Source organism: Crinia signifera, chromosome 1, assembly GCF_055691185.1.
Source record: "Crinia signifera chromosome 1, ASM5569118v1, whole genome shotgun sequence".
Lineage (NCBI taxonomy): Eukaryota > Metazoa > Chordata > Amphibia > Anura > Myobatrachidae > Crinia > Crinia signifera.
In genome coordinates this window covers 362,179,321-362,195,246 of record NC_139217.1, presented here as the reverse complement: position 1 = coordinate 362,195,246, position 15,926 = coordinate 362,179,321, and the positions used below count along the sequence as shown (strand labels likewise).

At 45.2% G+C, this 15,926-nt stretch overlaps 1 protein-coding gene across 9 annotated transcripts in view; it reads left to right on the top strand.

Annotated features, from left to right (window-relative positions):
• The window catches only part of EP400 (E1A binding protein p400), a 111,505-nt gene that overhangs the window by 38,888 nt on the left and 56,691 nt on the right, over nt 1-15,926 (top strand). For all 9 annotated transcript variants that reach the window (XM_083150067.1, XM_083150087.1, XM_083150081.1 and 6 more), the window contains 5 exons: nt 577-717; nt 1,629-1,707; nt 2,909-2,964; nt 3,242-3,296; nt 13,621-13,710. In XM_083150067.1, the coding sequence (XP_083006193.1) occupies nt 577-717; nt 1,629-1,707; nt 2,909-2,964; nt 3,242-3,296; nt 13,621-13,710 (421 nt within the window). The remainder of the gene's footprint in view (nt 1-576; nt 718-1,628; nt 1,708-2,908; nt 2,965-3,241; nt 3,297-13,620; nt 13,711-15,926) is intronic.

The following is a 15,926-nucleotide window of genomic DNA, read 5'->3' as shown; positions in this document are numbered from 1 at the left end:
GATATCTCCAGTTCCCGGAAATAGATTTCTTAGATTTTAATGGAATTAAAAACTAGAGAATCCCACCTACCAAATGGTGTTGGGGATGAGGGGATCAGAGTTCAGTAGGCAGAGCAATCTGCCACCGAGTATATAAAACTACATACCAGGTGTGTGGAGCTGGAGCAGTAACCAGCTGCTTGAAGGCTGATATCTCTGGTTCTGGGAACAGAAGAGACAAGTTTCTAGTGTCCTTAAAAGGGGGGGAGTCACAGATTTTGGAATATATCCTCAGAAAAACTCTACATAACACAGAACCTGAAATATCTGACTGGGAATAGCAATTAACAGGCTTGGATGGGGACCACTGGTTTGAAGTCAGATATCTCCGGTTCCCAAGGTCCGATTTTAAAAATTCTTGTACTCTTGGAAAGAGGGGGCCCTCAGCTTTCAGACAATGGCCCTTAGATTCCTGAGGGGGTTTCTGGGTACTCGGAAACCCCCCTGCGTGCGCTACTGATATATATAAAATGACCTGTTTGTTAGGTGTTGCTTTGTTGGAGAGTTTCATAGTTATAACCCTTCCTCCTTATTTAGCTGGTTAGAACAGTTGCACGTTACCATGAAGAAAAGAGAGTGAACAACGAACGTGCCAGGAAGGAAGAAGAGAAAAAACTGAAGCGCATTGCTGCATCAATTGCTAGAGAAATTGAGTATTTTTGGTCCAATATTGAACAAGTAAGTTTTGCCATGTCTTATGTGTGTTCCAGAACAGCTTGCCATGCCAGTATTGATTCAATGCCTCATATATCTATACCGCAGTACAGCGGCGTAGCTTTGTTTGGGGCGCCCCTCCGCCGTTAATGGGGGGGCGCCCCCCCTCCCCGTCCGTCCGGTCGCCCCCCCGTGCCTGCCCCCCATGCCCCCTCCCCCCATTGCCACATGCTTACCTGTCCGGCTCCCCTCCTGGCTTCAATAAATTCTATGCAGACGGACCACGATAAAATGGCCGCCCCCATACCGCAGACAGTTTCAGAGAACAGTCTGCTTTATGGAGCGGCCATTTTATCGTGGTCCGTCTCCATAGCATTGATTGAAGCCAGGAGGGGAGCCGGGACGCGCGAACAGGTAAGCATGCAGGGGATGGGGGGCGGGGGGATTACTATAGCACCGCAGCCCCCCCGGCGCCCCCATATGCACAGCGCCCCCCCCCCCGCGCGTCCGCGGGGGCTGCGGTGCTATAGTTACGCCACTGCCGCAGTATTTCCCAACTTCTGGCAGACTAACAGTCTGTGTTTTAGTGATATCCATGTTTGGGTACAAACTTTTAAATCAAAGCTGAGGGGCAGATTAATTAAGCCTGGTGAATTGATAAAGTGGCCGGTGATAACACACCAGCCAATCAGCTCACAACTGCCATTTTTCTACCCCAGTCTGTGACTTGACAGTTAGGAGCCGATTAGCTGGTGCATTATCACTGGACACTTTATGACTTCACCTGAGGTACTAATTATAAGACACTAATTATAAGACACTTGTGCTAAAGATCAGCTGTTTGTGAACAGCGGGTCTCCCAAATGATTATATATTTCCTGCATTGTAGAGGGGACAACATGTTATTATATTTTTTTGTATATTGTTCATTATAGGTTGTGGAAATTAAATTACAAATGGAGTTTCAAGAAAAAAGACGTAAGGCCTTGAACTTAAATATGGATTCAGTTAAAGGTAAATGTAACTGTAGAAAGCCTGAAAAATACTGTATGTATCCTGGTAGCTCTAAAATAAAGGAAATACAATTAAATAGGAAAACAAAATCTATTGCATGCAGATGCTTTCATACAGATGTAGCTCCTGGGAAAACATCCCACCATGTTTAGGTAAAACATAGAAATGCAGAGCGGAAGGAGCTATAGTGATGGAATTTTCTTTATCATACATGTAGGGGATGATTCACGTTGGCTCGGCCAAATGCAAATTTGATCCTCGGGCCGATGTTGCTGCTTTGCGCATTCCTATTGGGGATTATATGCATGTGCAAGGCTGCTATGTGAATGCCTGTGGCGACTATAACAGTTCCCAAGTTGTTCACACAGAGGAGGACAGGGGCTATCGCATGGGGATGACCGGTGTGCCCACAAAAACAGTGGGTGCACCCAGAAAAACGCTAGGCACACAGGCGGTTCGAAGCCTGCGGTCCACCCCGTTCTCGGCCATTTCAGTCTAAACTGACTTTTTATTTGTGAACGCCTAAAAAAATCATTCCATGGTCAGCGACCATGGAATGATTTTGCGGCTCTACACTGGCATGCGAATGGTTGTGTGAACGCACACAACCGTTCGCATGCGGTTGTCTTTATTCGCAGGGCAGTGGAGGGTGGGCTGCTTAGCGAATGAACCTGAATCAGGCCCATAGTGTGAGTATTTGATAATAGTATGTAACCACATTTCTATAATATTTACTGTTCCCCTGCAGCCGCTGTGTATGTTCTTCATATACTGAGAGCGGAAGTAAGTGCAGAATATATTGTAATGAAGGTGTACTGTACATACTGCTCCATAAGGAGCAATTTGACAATGGAAGTAGAGAAAGATGCTAAGAAGAAGTTGCTTTGCTTTAACATGTAAGGTTTCTGAATGTGATGATTATAAGTAACAGCCTGGGGCATGAGCAGGAAGTGTCACCCGGTACAGTCCCAGCAATAGCTTCCCCCTTTTTCTTATGCCTTCACCACCTTAGGACCCAATTAGCATTCCAGCATGTTTTCTCAATGCCCTCATTGTGGCTTTGGATTTGGACTTTTCTCTTCTATGCTTATCCTTTGGATTCATTATTTTTTTGTCTATGGTATACTGTATATAGGAATACTGTCACATTGTATATAACAATCAGTCATTAAACAACTTGCTAATAGTTACTAATTTGCAGGTCCCCTTAGAGCAATTGAAGAGGCATATGCGAAACACAAGCATGGAAACAAAAAAGTAAGTCGTTAAGTATTTTAGAACCAGACGCTTTTTTTTAATGCTTGTTATATATATATTTCCTCTTATGTCCAGTTTTTAGTTTGGCTATAAAGCATGATTGTATGTTTGCAATTTTTGAAGGTTTTTAAGTTACAGCTTGGAATTCTGAAACTGCATGAAATTGTATTATGAGTCTGTGTTTTAGGCCACAAGATTTCTTCTAAATAAGTAAAATAACCATGCTACCAGGAAATAACATGTAATGGAAGACGGCCATGTTTTTTGTTTCTGTCAGGTTTCACCCACTTGGAGAAAGAGAAAAGCAAGTTCCTCTTGGAGCGATGGAGAAGGTTTGTTGGTATAGAGCATGATTCAGCCAGATGATGTGTGTGTGTGTGTGTGTGTATATATATTGTAAGACAGTGGCAGGGAAAGTCATAGACGGCAGGTACCTTTCCCCTAGAATCCTGTCTTATGGCATATAGACTGCAGGCTGTTTCAATCTGTGTGGTAAGCTCCGGCTTACAAAGGGTGTTCTGTCCTGGGCTGGTAATCAGGAGAGCACCTGATTCTTTAAAAAGGAGTCAGCCCTCTCCATAGGGCTCTCTCTCTCTCTCTCCCTGGGTGTTGGAGGCAGTAAGCTGCTGCTAGAGAGAGACAAGGCTGTAAGTACTGCATTACTTGATCTATATCTGCTGTGTGTGTCCAGTGTCACATAGTGTGGCCCTGGTATAGAGAGGGACGTTTATTCTGTTTAGTTAGAGCTCAGACGAGCAGGTTTTATTTTCTGTTTTGCCTGAAGTGTAAAGGCTGTTTTTTAGTTTCTTGCTCTGAGTGCTGCAATAAACTCAGGCAAGCCCTGTTTTGGACCCAAGCCGTGATGTCACTGTCTAAGTCTGTGCCAAATCCTCACCTGTGCCTACCCGTTTGATGCTAAAACCCCACATATGGTGGAGAATGCGAGCAAGCATCTCACTTAAAGAGACATACACCGAACTATAGGACTTTTGCTACAGCAAGCTGGAAGTTGTTGCTAAGGGCAACCAGCCACAAGTGAGTGTCTGGAGTGCGCTGATACTTGCATGTCCTGGCTAAAGGCTGCTGTAACACTGCAACAGGAGACTGTTAAAATGGAGGACCTTTTAAAACACTTGGTGCAGGCAAATGAGCTGCAGCGGCAGGCAAACGCATATCAGCAAAAGGTGCATGAGGAGGCCATGCGTGCCCAGGCTGAAACCAATGTTTTGCTGCTTGAATCCAACAGACAAGCCTTAAAGGAACAGCAGCAAACTAATCTGCAATTACAAGAGCAAATACAGAATGTGGCTAAGAGTGTGGCGCAGAGTGTGCAAACACCCCAACCCTTGCTTCCAACCACACGGGCTGCAGTACAGAAATCTCTGCAAAAGATGACTCTCACGGATGATGTAGAGGCCTTTCTTGCGGTGTTTGAACGTGTAGCAGAGCGTGAACAGTTACCCGTGGATCAATGGGCAGGTGTGGTAGCGCCTTTTCTAACTGGAGAACCACAAAAGGCGTATTTTGATCTGAGTGAGCAGGATGCTAAGGTCTACGCGAAACTCAAGGGAGAGATCCTTGCTCGCTTAGGCGTAAACATGAGTGTGCGTGCCCGGAAGGTGCATAACTGGACTTTTTCTGAACAGTTACCTGCGCGGTCCCAAATGTATGACCTGGTCCACCTGGTAAGGAAATGGCTACAGCCAGAGGAGTCTACACCAGCGCAGATCGTGGAGAGAGTCGTGCTGGACAAGTATCTTTGTTCCTTACCTCCAAAGGTTCAGCGCTGGGTCGGTCAGGGCGACCCTAATGATGCCGAGGGGCTTGTCAACTTGGTTGAGAGGTACAGAGCTACTGAAAATCTAATCCAAGAAGTGCCTCCTGGACATTCCACCCTCAAGAACAGCAAATCGGCCGGATCATCTGGTAAGACTGTTCCGTTTACTAGAGGGGTGAATAATGTTGTAAAGGGAGGTGGCCTAGATGGGGAACAAACAGTGGAGAGGCGTTCCCAAGGGACAGTAGGGTCCAAACCTGGGTCGCAAAAAGACTGGGGCCGCATACAGTGTTGGCGTTGTCATGGACCTGGGCATATTGCTGCCAATTGCCCCCTTACTTCTGAGCCAATGGAGTGTGATACAGCCAGGCGAAGCTCTTTATATGCACGTTCTGTTTTCTCTGCTGAGACTGTGTCAGAAACTGGACAGCAAATATGTCATGTAAAGGTGGATGGTTATCCCGGGAGTGCTCTACTGGACTCTGGGAGTTTAGTTACTCTCATCCATGCCAGCTTGGTAGACCCTGGGACACTCACAGGACGTTACATAGGGGTCTTGTGCATACATGGGGACACCAAGGAGTATCCCACAGCTTTAGTCCAGCTAAAGAGTATTTGTGGAACTGTGTCCCATGAAGTGGGCGTGGTAGAGACCCTGATGCATAGTGTGATCCTGGGAAGAGACTTCCCATTGTTCTGGGACTTGTGGAAACAGAATGTACACTGCACTAGAAATGATGTTAATAATGAGAATGTGTGCCCTGTGATTAGTCCTGAGCCTTTTGATCAGGATACTGAGGTTCAAACGGTAGGGGTGACCACTATTGAATCTGACCGTTTTCCCCTAGCTGTTCTTGCAGGTGAAGCTGAGGAGCAGGAAGAAGCGTGTGACATGCCTGAGCTAGAGATGTCACGTGATAATTTTGGGACTGCTCAACTTAGAGATCCCACCTTATTAAGAGCTAGGGAAAATCCTAAAGTCATAAATGGTGAGCCCCAATACCCCAATGCTGACCAAGAGTTCCCATATATGGCCATTAACCAGGATCTACTGTATCGGGTAGATAAAATCCGTGGGGAGATAGTTGAGCAGCTGGCGGTGCCCCGGCCATACCGTAGAATGGTCTTAGACCTTGCTCACAAACACGCGATGGGAGGACACTTAGGTACTGAAAAGACCACACAACGCGTGTTGCAACGGTTTTACTGGCCCGGGGTTCACCGCGCAGTAGAAGACTACTGCAAGTCCTGCCCTGACTGTCAGCTGACGGCTCCCATGACACATTTTAGAAGTCCCCTGGTTCCGTTACCTATTATTGAAGTGCCCTTTGACAGGATTGCAATGGACCTGGTCGGCCCTTTGGTAAAATCCTCAAGGGGATTTCAGTATATTCTCGTGGTGTTGGATTACGCCACTCGTTACCCTGAGGCTATTCCTTTGCGGAATACCTCTTCAAAGTCCATAGCAAAAGAGCTCTTCAACATGTTTACCCGTACCGGCATACACAAAGAGATCCTTACCGATCAAGGAACCCCCTTCATGTCTAAAGTCACGAAAGAGTTGTGTAAACTATTGAAAATTAAGCATCTACGTACATCGGTGTATCACCCACAAACTGACGGTCTTGTTGAAAGGTTTAATAAAACATTAAAGGGGATGTTGAAGAGGGTAGTGAGCAAAGATGGGAAGGACTGGGACTGTCTTCTGCCTTATTTGATGTTTGCGGTCCGTGAAGTGCCCCAATCATCCACAGGTTTTTCCCCTTTTGAGCTAGTATATGGCAGACATCCTCGTGGACTGCTTGATATAGCAAAGGAAACTTGGGAACAGGAGACTACACCCTACAAGAGTGTCATTGAGCATATTTCTCTTATGCAAGACAGAATTGCTGCGGTCATGCCTATAGTCAGGGAACACTTAGAGCAGTCCCAAGAAGCACAACGTCAAGTGTATAACAGGTCAGCCAGGGTAAGAAGCTTTAACCCAGGTGACCGCGTGTTGGTATTAGTGCCCACCGTAGAAAGCAAATTTCTTGCTAAGTGGCAAGGGCCTTATGAGATCATCGAAAAAGTGGGAAGTGTAAATTATAAAGTGTATCAACCAGGTAAACGGAAGCCAGAACAGTTGTACCATGTGAACTTAATTAAACCCTGGAAAGACAGAGAGACTCTGACAGCTGTAAGTGCCCCCTCTAGTGATAGCCCAGAGGTGTGGGTGTCAGAGACCCTGTCCAAATCCCAGAAGCAGGAAACTAAAGAGTTAGTACAAAGGAATTATGATGTGTTCTCAGAACTTCCAGGGCGCACCACAGCCATAAAACATGACATTGTCACCGAACCTGGAGTTCGGGTACGCTTAAAACCCTATAGAGTACCAGAAGCGCGTAGACAGGCCATATCTGTGGAGGTCCAGAAAATGTTAGTCCTCGGGGTTATCGAGGAGTCTAAAAGTGAGTGGTCAAGCCCGATTGTGTTAATTCCAAAACCAGATGGCTCATTGCGCTTCTGTAACGACTTCCGGAAGCTGAACGAGGTATCAAAATTTGATACCTACCCAATGCCAAGAGTTGATGAGTTAATTGAAAGACTTGGTCATGCTAGATATTTCTCTACCCTCAACTTAACTAAAGGTTACTGGCAAGTACCTCTTACCAATAGTGCCAAAGAGAAAACAGCGTTTGTCACCCCCGATGGTCTGTTTCAATATCTCTGTTTGCCTTTTGGGTTGCATGGGGCTCCAGCAACTTTTCAAAGGTTGATGGACATTGTTCTTAAACCCCATCGTCAGTATGCCTCGGCATATCTAGACGACATCATAATTTTTAGTGATGACTGGAAGAGTCATTTACCCAAAGTCCAGGCGGTGTTGAATTCCCTCAGAGAGGCGGGGTTGACAGCGAACCCAAAAAAGTGTACTTTAGGCCTCGAGGAGGCACGTTACCTGGGGTATGTTATCGGGAGAGGTATAATAAAGCCACAAATAAATAAAGTGGAGGCTATCCAAGACTGGCCTCGTCCTTCGACAAAAAAACAAGTCAGGGCTTTTTTGGGAATTCTGGGGTATTACCGTAGGTTCATTCCCCAGTTTGCAACCATGGCAGCGCCCCTAACCGATCTTACCAAAGGAGGTAAGGCAGTTATGGTCAGCTGGAACCCAGAGGCTGAAAGGGCATTCCAAGAATTAAAAGTGGCCCTTTGTAATCAACCAATCACTGACCACTCCCCACTTACATGGATGTACCAAGCCAAAGAGAGAAATGCAAGGGTCACGAGATGGTTTCTCAATTTGCAAAATTTCAAATTTACAGTGGAACACAGAGCAGGAAGGCTTCAGGGTAATGCCGATGCCCTATCCCGAACATACTGCCAGTTGGCAGACAGTGTCCGACCCCATAGGTTCGAACAGAGGGGGAGGGTATGTAAGACAGTGGCAGGGAAAGTCATAGACGGCAGGTACCTTTCCCCTAGAATCCTGTCTTATGGCATATAGACTGCAGGCTGTTTCAATCTGTGTGGTAAGCTCCGGCTTACAAAGGGTGTTCTGTCCTGGGCTGGTAATCAGGAGAGCACCTGATTCTTTAAAAAGGAGTCAGCCCTCTCCATAGGGCTCTCTCTCTCTCTCTCTCCCTGGGTGTTGGAGGCAGTAAGCTGCTGCTAGAGAGAGACAAGGCTGTAAGTACTGCATTACTTGATCTATATCTGCTGTGTGTGTCCAGTGTCACATAGTGTGGCCCTGGTATAGAGAGGGACGTTTATTCTGTTTAGTTAGAGCTCAGACGAGCAGGTTTTATTTTCTGTTTTGCCTGAAGTGTAAAGGCTGTTTTTTAGTTTCTTGCTCTGAGTGCTGCAATAAACTCAGGCAAGCCCTGTTTTGGACCCAAGCCGTGATGTCACTGTCTAAGTCTGTGCCAAATCCTCACCTGTGCCTACCCGTTTGATGCTAAAACCCCACAATATTTATATATATATATATATATATATATATATAAACAGCAAGCGTCCCCACACTAGCCACAGCGTGTGTGAGACAAATAGGCAGCACTCCACGGACTTGAAGAAACGGTGGTAATAATATATATATATATATATATATATATATATATATATATACAAAAGTTTAATTCTGTAACACAGTATATAGGAATAGCTGTTTAGTGAGATATGTAAAAAAAAATACTTTAAAATCTTTGTAGTCCAAAATAGTCAACAATAAAATGTAAAGTACTTGCATAATATGTTATTATTATTATTATTATTATTATTATTATTATTATTATCATCATTATGCTTATTGTTATGTTATCCTGGAAAATATCCCTAAGGATATCATACCTTAATGCACATGCAACTCAAAATAAATATAGTAAACCTCAATGTTGCATCTGTTCATAGTTTCATATTTTGATGTTTCACACAGAGTTGCTTTCTACTGTAAAGAGTGCATTTATCCCTTGATATTACGGAATCCATTTTATTATTTATTACCAGTTATTTATATAGCACACATAGGGCCTGATTCCGGTTCAAGCACATTTGGTTTGCTGATGGGCAAAACCATGCGCACTGCAGGTGGGGATGATGTAACATGTGCAGAGAGAGTTACATGTGGGTTGGGTGTGTACTTCAAACTGACCTCTATAAAGCAGTCAGCATTTACCCTGCACAGAAATAAAATAACTCAACCAAATGTAGCTCTCCTTGCACATGTTACATCTGCTCCACCTGCAGTGCGCATGGTTTTGCCCAATAGCAAACCAAATGTGCTTTGTGAGTGAACCAGAATCAGACCCATATTCCGCAGTGCTTTACAGAGAATCTTTATTCCCTACCACATGTACACGCACACAAATTCATTAAAGGGTTAATTTTTGTTGGGAGCCAATTAACTTGCCAGCATATTTTTGGATTGTGAGAGGAAATCAGAGTATCTGGAGGAAACCCACGCAAGCACCGGGGAATATATACAAACTCTGCATTGTTTAGAGCCAATGTGGGAATCTAACCCATTGTCTCAGTTCTGTTAGGCAGAAATGCTAACCAATACACCATCTGTGCTGCCTCAATTTATTATTCTTAACAATTATTCACCTTTTAAAGTAAAAAAAAAAAGTTTTGTTTGATTTAATTACAAATAAAAGCCGACAAGAATTCATTACATTGAGCGTTATACACAGTGACCTCTAAAACACCACATTTATTCATATACTAGCTGAGGTACCCAATGTTGCTCAAGTTTTGTTGTGCAATTAGCATTACTTGAATTTTATACTTCTCTTATTTTAAGCTTGACCACTTTTGCAATATACCCAGGAGGTGGCTGCCTAGTGTCATTATTGTTGATGGGGTTTCACTTGTAACCATAATCCTCAGACTTTCTGCAAGCAGCAATCTTTTTTTTTTTTTTTCAATGTTTTTCTGGGAGCAATGCCTTTCTCCTATAGCTGTAGTATGTTCTGAATTTTTTTTGTATTTTTAGAATTATGTAATTTGTTTATTATTTTAAGAATTTTGGGTACTTGTGTAATATGACGGCGACCATGCCTCGCGGGGCACACTTCGTTTGCCACGCTTTGGGCTTTTTCGGCGACCCTGCATGGGGCTCGCCATGCTTCGGGCTTGGTGGCTTGCTTCGCTCGCCACACTTTATAGAATCAACTCCATGAGGACGCATACAGTGTCGCTCGCTGCGCTCACCACGCTTCGGGCTGACGTGGATAGTGGGGGTGTGCTAAATCGCATCGTGGATCGAATCGCATGCGATATCGCATGCCATTTGCGTGTGATGCGATGTCGGGAATGGGCGCCTTCATATTACACAAGTACCGAATTTTGTATTTGTGGCTTTTTGTAAATGTGTTTGGTAGAAGTCAAACAAGGAACCTAAGCACTTTTAATTGAGTGATTTTTATTGGTTTTACAAATAAGACAAACAACTTACAGACAGTGGTGCTACATAGGGTGCATATAACAATTACATCATAGCTGAGAACAAATACGTAGAGGAGAATCGTAGGAGTATTTATATATATATTCACGTACTCAAGTGTAGAGAAATATTAATCGGATATCGTCCCTCCAAGCAAGTGCGCCAACACCCGGAGGCGCCATCTGGGTCTCCATGACAGCAACTCGGAAGGGGGTACAAGAATAACATCATTTCTCCCGAATAACCATCATGCACCATCAGATTACAATATTAAGCAGTCATCAGTCAAAAAAAGAAAAACACCACTGTCCAGACTATAATAGGCCACTATCTATAATAAACTACCTATACTACTCAAAGCAAAACCCCCCAGAAGGACCCAAAACAAACCTCCCCAAACACCCCCCCCCCCCTGTATGACCTAACCCCAACCTAGGTATACCTGGATCCCGTATAACCCCCCCCCCCCCCCCCATCTAACTATATTAACTATTTTAAGAAGGGATAAATTGGTGGCCTTCAGCTAATGTTAGCTAATCTAGCCTAAAGAAAAAACTCCAATTCACCCCCTCCTCCCCCCTCCCTACGTTATAGTGCCTACCCCCCCTTACCCTATTTTAAGGATAAACAAAACGAATGCCTAACCGGGGCAATGCAAAGCAGGATTGGATCATTGTGAGACCTAAGGGTATCTCCTCTGAACCCTACGGGTAGAAAATCTATACAGTAAACATAGCACAAGATACAGAGATATGGATTAAACAGAATTTAGATTTTGGTTCAATTTGGCAGATATATAGAGTAATATAATTTAGTCCGGCCAGGTATCAACGTATTTCAGGTAGGTAGGTGCTACGAGTACGGGAATCCGAATATCCCCAGAATGAATCTGTAGCTGCCAAGGCAAAAAGCCTAAGATTCTCCGGTCGAGTCCTGGAGTCACATATGAGCAGGATATAGAGTCAGGTGCATAAATCTGGAAGTGCATATTTACTGCTGCAGCTGGATAAACAACACCCTTGTCGGAAGAGTCAGGAGTACCAGGGGTGATACAGGATTGCTCTGTTTGATGGGATAGTCCCAGAGGCTGTGAAGGCGTGGAAGTAGTGCAGATCAAGGTTGTAGGATATACAGGAGGAGTCTCCATCTGAACAAATGCATGCAGAAGCCGCTGAGTAGAGGCACTAATGGCCTCGATTATTAGCTGCAGAGATACTGACATTGTGTGTTTCAAATTGCCCCACACCAATTACAGTGACGAGACGGTGGCGGCTAGCACACCACCAGGTAGATAGGATAGTGCCTCTGGTAGAGTCAGGAAGAAAGCATCCAGTACAGCAGTTGGCCCACAATAAAATCCAATTTAACTGTTGAAGCACCGCAAACCAGTATATAGGATATGTAGCAGAGAGCAATAGGTTCTATTTGTATCCAATATAGAAAGAGTGTTCCAGGGAACCCGACTCAGAATGAACAAATGTAGCACAGTAACTTTCCAAATGTGTAGAAACAGAAGCACCAGTGAGCCAGACACCACTAGCAGTCTGCAGCAGGGGAGATATACACGGATAACAGGGTCCAGGATATGTAGCAAATGTCAGGAACAGTGAACACGGCTGGGCAGGATGTCAGCGGCGGGTGGCAGCAGCAGTATATTGTCGGCCGGGTCCAACCTCCGTTCCTCCACTCAGAAGCCACACGACAGGCCAAAGACCCTGGTCCCCCGCCTCGGAAGGCCAAGATGGCGGCGGGCCGCAATCCCGCCACTCACCCCAGCAGCAGGATAGAACCTCTGCTGCGCCCCGTCTCCGCAGCTCACCGCAGGAAGCACCAGACGGGAGAAAGGGTCCCAGCAGCAGTGCGCCCAACTCCCGATCTCGCCTGGCAGACAGGGCCGCAGGAAGAACCTCTGAGGCAGAAGGCTCCAAGATGGCGCCCGCAGCGTGATACGCCGCAGGCCCAAGCAGCTGCCTCACCCTGCATGCACCAAACAGGAGCACCACAAGCGTCCCAGGGGAAGCAGAGAAGGCTGTGGAGGGTAAGCGACAAGGGGTAGAATGTCCACAGCCCCGGGGAAGGATATTTAGACAGGATAGATGTGGAGCCCGGAGCACACAAGTCCACTCAGCTAGCAGGTCAAGTCACACCCCGAACCTAAGCACTTTTAGTTAGGCATCCGTCTTTGACATTTTCCAAATCCAGATAGTGGAAGGACCAGAATGCATTTCCAGGGTCAAAGTTCTGCTTGGTGTACACCATCATGACCTCAGACAGAGGTCTTGGTCTCTCCAATAGGCATCCCAGACCATTTGCATTCCTCTCTGAAGTTCTCATCCAAATCCATGTACAGTAGCGGAAGGACCTGAAAATTCTCCCCATGCCCATGGTGTGCCCGGTATACACATCTCTGTGTGGTGGGCTCCCAGATCTGACCACATTTATTTCTTAAACCCCATATCCTCTAGCCCTTCTATGTTATGCAATTTTGACATATCTTGCTTCCCTGATCCAATTTTGTGGTGGCGGAACCCCTACCGGGTTGGGATAGGGAGGTTTTAGTGGCTGTGAGTTTAATCTGGACTCAATCAAACCACCTTGCGTTGGTTTTGTCCAAATCGGTCTAACAGCGTCCAAATGCATACAAGACAAACAGACAGATAAATTACAGGCAACAAATGTGTAAGAGATACTGTATACAACACATATAACATTGTTTTTCTATAGTGGCTCTTACCCCTTTTATTTTTATGCAGATTTTTTAACTCTGTTAACACTTCTTTGATATTACCTCCTTTGTCGCCTAAGCACTGAGAATCATCTCGCTTAAATTCATGTACTGTTATATCTGCTTTAGCTTTATTTAGTTTTTTTTTTTTCATGTACAGCTACAAATACTTTTTAAGGCGAGAACCTAAGAAAATTAAAATTTAAATGTCTTTGCTGGTCTCGTTAGGAGATGATGAAGAAGAAACCATTGCAGAGCAAGAGACCAAAGAAGGGAATGTTGACCACCAGGCTGAACTAACTGAGTTAATGCGAGAAGGTACTGTACTTGAGTGTTTTATTTATAAGAGACAAATTGACCAATGACATTGTACAAGTCGGACATATTCAGGTCAGTCCTGTTTGGTGCCAGAGGGGCGAGGTTGCTCTCTCAACGGTTTAGAAACACCAGTAAAAGTACCACAACTCACCCCATCACTGCCTTTATGTGGTAATTAGGAGTGTGCAAGTAGCCTCAGACACTCCAGGCAGGCACCCTAAAGTCTCTGAAGTGCTGCACTTACTGATGCTAGCGGCCCCGCCCCTCCATGATGTCATTACTTTGCATCATAGTCTGCTCAGGGTGCAGCACAACCATATTACAGCACTGCATAGCCCAATCTCACCCCGCACGCTCAGATTTTTGGATATAGATCTATGGAAATGCTAACATAAATCCGCAAGTCTGGATATACCGTAATTGCAGCATACAGTATAGCATACTATTGGTAAGCAAGAACCTGGCATATATAGATAAGTTTTTCATACATATTTGCTACAGACTCTCGGCACTCCACGTCGGGTTAGCATCTTCTGGCTCGAGCTTCTTTTTTCCAAATATAAAAAAAAATCAGACCTGATCGCAGAGCTGCGAATTTTCAGCGGCCAGCATTCAGGTATACGCTGCCCCACTAGAGTGAAATCCTGCTTTGCAAATGAATGTCCTTGCTGTACGAATAGATGTGTATGACTGCATCTCTATTCGCAGCCATACGAAGACGCTCACCATGAATTTATTTTTACCCTGGCACCAGTCATTGCAGGCTCAGAGTAGCCAGAGGCTTACTTAGCGGCTACAAAGAAAACAGCGGTACTTATGTAGTATCTGGGCTTCCGATTTAGAAATCGGATCGGATCGCATCGCATCGTATCGCATCGCATGCGACCAAATCGTATGCGATGCGATGGTCAAGATTTTTCCATAGGATTCAATGTTAAAATGGTCTGAGTCCATTTTAACATAGAATTCAATGGGAAAAAGGGGTCCTTTTCCTTTCCCCACTATCCAAGTGGGCATGGAGTTGGATATAAACCTGTGGCGAGCGTAGCGAGCCACCGAGCCCGAAGCGTGGCGAGCGTAGCGAGCCCCGCGAGGGGACACAGAATACTTTTTAAGAAATATGCGTCCCCTCGCGGGGCTCGCTTCGCTCGCCACGCTTCGGGCTCGGTGGCTCGCTGCGCTCGCCACGCTATATAAAATCAACTCTATGCCCACTTGGATAGTGGGGAAATGAACAGGACCTTCTTAACATTGAATCCTATGCAAAATCGCATCGAATCGCATCGAATCGCATCGCATCGCATCTGATTGTATGCCTTAAGGTAAGGCATACAATCACAAAATCGGCAGCCCAGATACTACATAAGTACCAAAACAGCCATATCTGGCCTGCTGCTAACGTCACACACCCTCCCCTAAAACCCATGCCTGTGTTTTCCTAGCCACGCCTAGCATTTATCTTGGCACTAAATGGCCGGTCACCCCTGTCACATCCTATCAATCGCATTGCGGTCCATACACATGCGCCATGTATTCATAATCGGCAGCCATGCGAATTCCTGGCCACGGCGTCAGGTCTGATTTGGGACTTTATTCACCACGCAATAGGACTACGACATACCAGGAGACTGTCCTGATTTATTGCATATATGACACTTATATAGATGGAGCCGCTCCCATCTGTGCGGCTCCTGTCAGGATGGCAATGGACGCCTAAGCTTGTGAGACGCTCGCGCGTCCACATTTGCCGGCAGGCCAGCCGCCAAATACCAGCGGCTGGCGAAAACGAGAGCGGCTCTATCTGTATTTCTATGTGCAAAGTACTACAATGTAGCATCTGCAGCTTTTTTCCCAATATAAGTTCTGTTCGGTTACCTATACAGACTCAGCCACATACAATTTTCAAGCGTCCTATATCATATTAATCAGCTCAGTCTTCTCGTGGATCCTAGTCGCATGTTGTGACTAAGATACATTTTCTGCAAAAAAATGATGCCCAACATCAGAATTACATGGGACTTGAAGCTCACTCATGCCAGGCATATGGCGTTGCAAGGTATGTTGAGGCTAGATGAATGAGGACTCATTTAGATTCACTATATTTTGGGAGGTTTTTTAAAGCCACCAATACTCAAATACATTGTGTCCTTGATTTCAAAGAGAAATAGTAATAGTGACACAAAATTGGGCTTTGAAAACTGATCCCTGCTAGAAGG